Below are 7,631 nucleotides of genomic sequence, written 5' to 3' on the forward strand. Positions count from 1 at the left end.
TCTTACTTTATTAAATTAAAAGTTTCATGTGGAGTAACATGAGGATATTTTATGGAAGTCTGAGAGCATTTCTGAGTGTCAGCTGATTAAGGAGCACATCACTGAGGAAAACACATTCATAGAAATAATCACAGCAACAAAAGCAAACACAGTTGTTTCATTTATGCAAAGAATAAAGTTTCTTTTCTGTTATGCTGGGATAAAAAACAGGACGCCTCTCCTGAGCAAAAAACCTTTTATTTCTCGTTGAAAGGAACTTGGTAGAATATTACAGCAGAACACACATGACTGAAACAGCTGCCATTTCACGTAACACAGTACAGGAAGAAGGATGTAGTTCAATCGCATGTGTAATATCATATATAGTATACTCATATTAATAGAAAAGAAAAAAAAACTATTGCTCCCAGGTGTTGATTTTTTCATATGGCATTTCTCTGCTGTGTTGAAGTGGGTAAAGTAAAATTCAACGAGGTTTCACACACCAAAGGAAACGGGACGATGAAGGTGACCTTCCCCAAAATCTGTGGGAAAGTGGTGGCTTCTTTTTTTTCAATGAATCAGGCTGTGGAGTAAACTTTCTTTTGTCTATTGCAACACAGAAATAAAACTTTAAACCGCTCTCAAAAATATGGATAAATACCATTATACAGCAATCAGAATATGCAAAAGAAAAGAACACAAGGCAGCTCCCCGTAGAAACAGGCATGCAAAAATGATCATATTTTTAAAAAGGAGCACTAAAGACAAAATATCGATGATTTCAGGTGTTTGTTTGCGTCACATGGCAACTGATGGAAAGCCAATTCATGACAAAACATGGGTTAAAAGGTGTGGACTGAAACGAGGGGACAACTCGATGCTCTGTAAAGTGAACTGGAGTGCTGAGTGTTTGCTGACAAACTACTTCAGTGAAGTTGTTTCTATAAATTGCTATAACATACTCTGTTATCAATTTGTTGTACTCTCTTTAATTTCCTCTAAGGAAAAAAAAAAAGACATGTTAGGAAAAAAGCAGGTATGAAATATCACCCTGGACATTTGCATCCAAGTTTAGTGTTTTAAATAAGCCACTTTAGGCAGCATTATCTATTAAATGTCTCATATTTCTAAGACATATTTTAATATATCTCTTTTGAAAAATAATTATCTATATTGGATCTTTTTTAGTAAGTAAATCTCTTCCAGTATATATATTTTTCTTTATTTTCCTTTAGGTACAACACCCCATTGTGGGTTTGTTTTCCAAAAGCACCTAATTTTTGTTACAATCAGACTGAATATTGCTTCAGTCATTAATAGTCTGAGTTCAAGATTAGAGGATCCAAATGGTGCACCCTAAGTAAGTCAACAAGGTCGATACCCTCGAGACTGTAGCTCAAGCCCGGCAATATTAAGCTTTTAAATTCGTGACCAGTGCTAGAGGCCTGAGCTCGCTGCATCCCCCCTGCGACAAAAAGGTCACAGGGGTCAGACGTGGCCCTGCATCTTAGGAGACATCATCAGTTGCCATAGATGGCTCAGCTGCAGCAACTGGCTGACCAGATCTGGACCCAGAACCTCTTGAGGATGGTGCACAGGCACAGGTAGAGCTGATATACACCCCAAAATACAGATGGGACTTGCCAGCCCTGAGACACAACGAGCCACGTGTGAGCAGGCCTCACCGCAATTCAGCTATTGGAGCAAGAAGTCAGCACCTGAAGGATGCCCAGGAGGAAGAGAGGAAGGGTGCAAAATGAGGAGAGGCAGGGTGGGAGGTCATTTGAACTCATTTGGATTGTCTGGAGAATCCAAATGAGTCGTGTGCTTGTAACAGATCACCTTACAGGGAACCTCACTGGGCTGAGAGGATGTCCAGCAATGCCAAGGGTGCCCCCCCCCCCCTCCCATGTAGCTGAAACTGTGGCTCTGAGTGTTGTGGGTCTGTCTGGGCAAGCCGTTCATTACAGGTCACTTTAGACAAGAAACACACACACACACATCCATGGTGAGCGGTGCAGGTGCTCTGGCTCACTGGCACTCTGCACCTGCTGGTTTGAGTATGTCACATGTTTCACACTTCCTTATTATCATCATCATCATCCCACACAGACCACAGGTCAGCGCCAGGTGAGCTCTTACCATTGGATGTCAACCAGGAAGTGGTACTGGTAACCTACTGCGGTGTCTCTGCCAAACTTAATTTGCTGGGCTACATGTGAGGTCATTACATTGACAATCTATATATAGAGATATATAGATATATACTTATATATATTTTTTTAAATCAATGGGGAATCTCATACAGGAGCTGACTACTGCAGTCTGCACTCAATTAGCTATAACATCCACCTAAACTTTAGAACATGATTCTCTTATATAGACAGTAATTTCTCAGTCAAATATACTTTTTTTTTTTACTCCGGATTTTTAAGTTCATTTCATCATGCACAGAATAGTCGTTCCTCTCTCTCCGTTTCTGTTTATATCCAGGCTTTGCATCTTGTTGTCAGCTCCATCACAAATAGCCACCTCTCCCCTCTCCATCAATCGTCGTCCACATCGTCTCCCTCCGACTCCTCTCCGGCTCTCCTCTCATACATCTTATCCCGGTGCCGCTCCTGGATCTCTTTCATTTCCTCGGCGTAGCGGCTGAACGCTCCGCCGAACTTGCTCCACGCCTTGAAGGGGATTGTTATAGAGTTTCTGTAACTGGGCTTTACTTCGCTCACCCGCAAGAAAACTCCGTACTTGTTGGATCCGACGTCAAAGAAGAACCGCTTCGAGTCCACCATGATTGAGGTGCCCTCCGGAAGCTCGCTGTAGCCCCCGGCCCCTCCGCCACCGGCCACCTCTTCCTCATCTCCCCCGTAGTCGTCTATCAACTTGGCCAAAGCGTCGCGGAACTCTATTAAGCCTTGGGCCGGGAGTGCGATGGTTTGTCCGGCCTGCAGGCCAGCACCGGGAATGCCACCCACTCCAACTCCGAAACCGGGGCCTCTGTTGACGGTCTGTCGGATCCGGAGAAACCGACCCCGCTGGTTCTCCTTCAGGTCGAGGTAGTATTTACGGTTCTCACGCACCAGGAACTCACTCTTCAAGGCCCGTCTAGGCCCGGTGTCATCCCCACCGGATGACTGAGCAATCTGCTCCGGGGTACTAGGCCCAAGTTGGGCGTAGTGCTCTATGAAATCCCCCAGGTAGTCACGGAACTCGGCCGCAACTGACATAGAGAGGGTCAGTCGACTTTTGGAGCCCCCAGCACCGACCTCGGCGATTTTGATGAACCGGCCTTTAGCGTTCTGCTTTACATCAAGGTAGAAGCGTTTGTTCTGAATGTCCAGCCGCTTCGACGCCAGTTCCTGGGTCTCCGGTTCCCGCTGATAATGCTGAAACCCGCCGCCTCCACCCCCTCCGCCACCGCTGCTGCCACCGCGCTCACTACCACTATCCCCATCCGCCATCTTCGCCACCAGCAGCCCGTTTTCTCTGCGTATCTTTGACCCCCACCCCCTTGTTACCGAGCTCACGGAGGCAACCGGACTGTGACTGCTGAGCTCCGATTGGCTGCTGTGTCTGTCAATTAAAATATCAGACGGAGGGCGTGCGTTTTGATTCGCCATTTGTCCTGTCTGTCAATAAAACGTAACGGCTTTCCAGATGACATTCGAGGAGATACTGTATTTACAATCTATAACTGCCTGTCGGTTATTTGCCCAGTGTCTATTTTCACCGGAGTACATGTCATTTAGTAACCGTTCTACAACCATAATTAATTCGCAAATGAAGCCAGTGCAAGAGTATATATATTTGAAGAAGTTATAGGTGTCCTTGTACTGAATTGCACTGAGTTAATCCCTGCAACAGCGTGCTGGTTGTGTAGTTTGCACGTTTTTAGGACGGCTGTCCCTGGAAGGACACTCCACACACACACACAGAGTCCCGCCTACTTGTTGGTTTCGTGCGCAAAGGCAGGCACGATAAGCTTAGGGTGGGGGATGGGTGGAATTTCTGCAAACCGCCATTCTATTGGCTAAGACTGAGATTCGAAGTAACAACGCGAACTCCGATTGGCTCTCTGGACTCCCACGAGGTGTCGCATGCAAACGATTTGCGAAAGGGTTTATTGTTTCTTTGCTTTCGGGAGCCTAAACTGTTTGGAACCTACTCAGCGCTACAATCAAATAACAAGTCGGAAAAATGGTATGTGATCTCGGGCTAATGCTCAGCATGTCGCCGTGGATCGTTGCTCCGTTTTTCCTTGAATAACAGTGCAGTTGTAGAAAGTGCCGCTTTGAATTTGAACTGGGGAAATCCGGGCAGAATGTGTGGTTAACAAGCTTGCTAAGAAGCTAACTGTCGGCTAACCCGTTAGCATTAACGTTACCGTGAGAAGTTCGACTTCTGTGGATTTTCTGTTAAAAGTATAGTGGTGATCAGCGCTGTATGTTTGCTGCGAGTTGTTTTCGAGGTATTTATACTTTTCTAGAGGCAGGGCGCTCATTTAGGAGAAAAAAAAAAGCTGCTCTTTGAGTCGGTGTAGCCTCCGGACGGTGCTTTAGCAATAATTGCAAGCTAACTTTAGCCAGTCCATTGGTTTAACGGCTGGTTAGCTGTTAGCAGTTGAATAATTTTTTTTTAATTAGTCTGTAAACGATGGGAGACTAGTAAGGTCGACTTTGTGCTTTAATTGCGCCCAGGTGACTTTGAGTCAAACTTTTGTCTGTGCAGATTTCTGAATGAAAACTTGCCCCACTGACGGTTCTGAGGCGGCGCGTCTGTTTTGTTTGTCGCGGGGTAGCTGCCAGCAACCCGCTGACAGGTTCTTGTGTTTTTTATGAGATTGGCTCGGAATTAACATTGATAAACGGGCTGCTTTTTCATTAGCGTGTGTGCTTGTTGTTTCCGGAGATCGTTAACTTTACCGCTGCTGTTTTGTGTTTTATTTTTGATTGGCGGGAAAGCGACGACTGTTGGCCGGGCGTTTGTAACGTAAACCACTCGAACAATAACACGAAGAGTTGAGCGCTGACTCAGATTTATTTAAATTAGACGTTTTTTTGTTTTTTTTGTTTTTTGTAAATCAATCCCTCACTTTAATTTTTGATCTCCTTTTTCAGTTTTGTTTCACGTTAACAAAAGTCAGGCAGCTGTTTCACGCTTTTCTTTTCTTTTTTCTGGTTAGTTTTGCTTCTACTTAATGATTTCATCCTCTTTTTGTTTCCCATTTAATTACTCGCTGCAGGCTGGTGGCAAAGCAGGAAAAGACAGCGGCAAAGCCAAGGCGAAAGCAGTGTCGCGCTCCCAGAGAGCTGGGCTGCAGGTAAATGTCATCCCTTTTATCTCAGTGCAGTTTGTGGCTTTGCCGCAGGTGTTACGAGCCACAGGGAGCTTTCTTTAACTGAGACCACTATCTTGTGTCTGCTTCCTGACAGTTCCCAGTGGGTCGTATCCACAGGCACTTGAAGACCCGCACAACCAGCCACGGTCGTGTAGGAGCCACAGCAGCTGTTTACAGTGCTGCCATCCTTGAGTACCTCACCGCTGAAGTAAGGCTTCTCCTTTCTCCCGTTCTGTGATTTTGATTGAACAGTGTCACTGAATGTCAGCTTTGTTTATTTTCTGTGGAGTTAATTTTGCTGTTGGCACTAATGTTTGTTTTCAGGTACTAGAGTTGGCAGGTAACGCCTCCAAAGACTTGAAAGTGAAGCGTATCACTCCTCGCCACTTGCAGCTGGCCATCCGTGGTGATGAAGAGTTGGACTCACTTATCAAGGCAACCATTGCCGGAGGAGGTGAGCTGGCAGTCTCCTAAACTGATTAATCCATAATCTTTTACCAAGCTTTTGTGTACTGATTGTGCATTGTATTTGCAGATTATTTATGCTCCATTTCTGTAGATCACAGCCACCATCTCATGTGCTTCTTTTTTTTTTTTTTTTTTTTTTTTCTCTCTTCACTTTCAGGTGTCATTCCCCACATTCACAAATCCCTCATTGGGAAGAAGGGCCAGCAGAAGACTGCATAGATGCCATGTTGACCAGAAATTTTGGGGCTTGGGCTTTGATTGGACCAGGAGTTGACCTTTGTTCTTTTTTATTATTAATATTATAGCAAACGAAGAGTGATTGTTAGCCTTTGTGTTTGTTATATTTTCCAATAACTAGAAAAAAGTACAGAAACCCCTTAAAGACAGTAAATCCTTTGTATGTTAATGTAGAACGTTTGACTGGGGAGTTAATGATTATTTGAAATGGTGGCAGTGAATTTGTTTGATTGGCCTGGCTCTGTGTAATGTTTTATACTGAAAAACAAATTGTTAAACTGTTTTTATAAAAAAGATCTTGTTTGTGGTTATTTTCTCTGAAGTTACAATATTTACTATGACACATTTTTAAGGAAATTTCTTTTTTTTTTTTTCTTTTTTGATAGTAAATTGGATAACAGCTAAATGGTAAAATGGTGCTTTTTTTCTTTTGAATTAATGTAAATTTCTTTGAACTGCACAAGCATAGTGATGTATTAAAAGTTACTTTTTTTTACGCCAGAGTGAAATATTGAAAGCAACGTGTTGTAACCGCCTGCTACAGTGTTTTGTGATCATGTTTACAGCAGTGAAAACAGTGTGTTAAACTTGAAATTCCATATGGGCAGTGTGATCCTCAGCTAAGTGGAAACACTGTAAACTTATTGCCTCACTGTGGAACTCAAATCCTGCCGTTTGTCAGCTACATATCACCCCTGGGTACAGCTGGTACCCAGACAGGATGAGTAGAGGATAACTGATGAGTGCTGAAAACATTTGCCTGCACTACCCAAGTATTTAGGCATAAAAACTGTCCCCTTCTAAAAGTCCTTTACATTTTTGAAGTACTGAGATTGGAGCCTTTTTTTAAAAGCTGTGTTCAGGGAAATGACTTTGCCCATTTTATCTTTGAATAAACACCGTTGGCATGTTCTCTGCTTTGGTTTGAAACCTCCACTCATTTATGAAGAATTGTACTTTGTGTGACGCTGCAACACGAGCAAAGCTCCAAATATGTTTTCACTTTCACTTACAGTAGTTTGGAAACTCCAGACGGGTGAAAAGAAAGGGTGTCAGCTGCTCATTGAAAATGTAAAGAAATACATCTTCATGTTTCCATAAAAACAAAAACCAGGTTTCTTGAGTCAGGCAAACTGCAGCAGGTTATCTTTTTGTGATCTGACTCAACTTCGTGGTCTCACCACAGGGTCAGACTTGCATGTGCCAGGAGGGGGAGCAACCAGCTTTGCCAGTTACACTTGGTCCTTATTAAACAAGCTTTTTTAAACATTTACATTGATATGGATAATATTTTCCTCTACAGTGAGCTAGATCTCCAACGCCTAAAAACATGGACATGGGTTAAAAAAAGGACCTTTGTCAAATACTGAATTTTCTAAATCATCCTAATTAGTGTATTTCAATTAATTAGTCATACATAATCACATATCGGCAACTTCATGCATTTAAGCATGTAGACATGGTCGAGATTTCCTGCTGAAGTTCAAGCAGCATCAGGATGAAGAAGCCATTTAAGTGACTTTGAACGTACCACGGTTGTTGGTTTCAGATGGGCTGCTTTCAGGAGGGATTTTCAAGCACAACCATCTCAGGTTCACAGAAA

General features: G+C 43.3%; 2 protein-coding genes across 2 annotated transcripts; one reads left to right on the forward strand and one right to left on the reverse strand.

Moving 5' to 3' along the window:
• Nucleotides 1-218: 218 nt before the first annotated feature.
• Nucleotides 219-3,727, reverse strand: LOC115785591 (transcriptional activator protein Pur-beta). The gene has a single exon (XM_030737339.1). The coding sequence runs from the start codon at nt 3,603-3,605 to the stop codon at nt 2,529-2,531; it is 1,077 nt and encodes a 358-aa protein (XP_030593199.1). The 5' UTR covers nt 3,606-3,727; the 3' UTR covers nt 219-2,528.
• Nucleotides 3,728-4,037: 310 nt separating this feature from the next.
• h2az2a (H2A.Z variant histone 2a) lies at nt 4,038-6,945 on the forward strand. Its single transcript, XM_030737660.1, has 5 exons — nt 4,038-4,185; nt 5,228-5,305; nt 5,418-5,531; nt 5,648-5,777; nt 5,949-6,945. The coding sequence occupies exons 1-5, from the start codon at nt 4,183-4,185 to the stop codon at nt 6,008-6,010; spliced, it is 387 nt and encodes a 128-aa protein (XP_030593520.1). The 5' UTR covers nt 4,038-4,182; the 3' UTR covers nt 6,011-6,945.
• Nucleotides 6,946-7,631: the final 686 nt, after the last annotated feature.

Source organism: Archocentrus centrarchus, chromosome 9 (genome assembly GCF_007364275.1).
Source record: "Archocentrus centrarchus isolate MPI-CPG fArcCen1 chromosome 9, fArcCen1, whole genome shotgun sequence".
In the NCBI taxonomy this organism is placed as follows: Eukaryota; Metazoa; Chordata; class Actinopteri; order Cichliformes; family Cichlidae; genus Archocentrus; species Archocentrus centrarchus.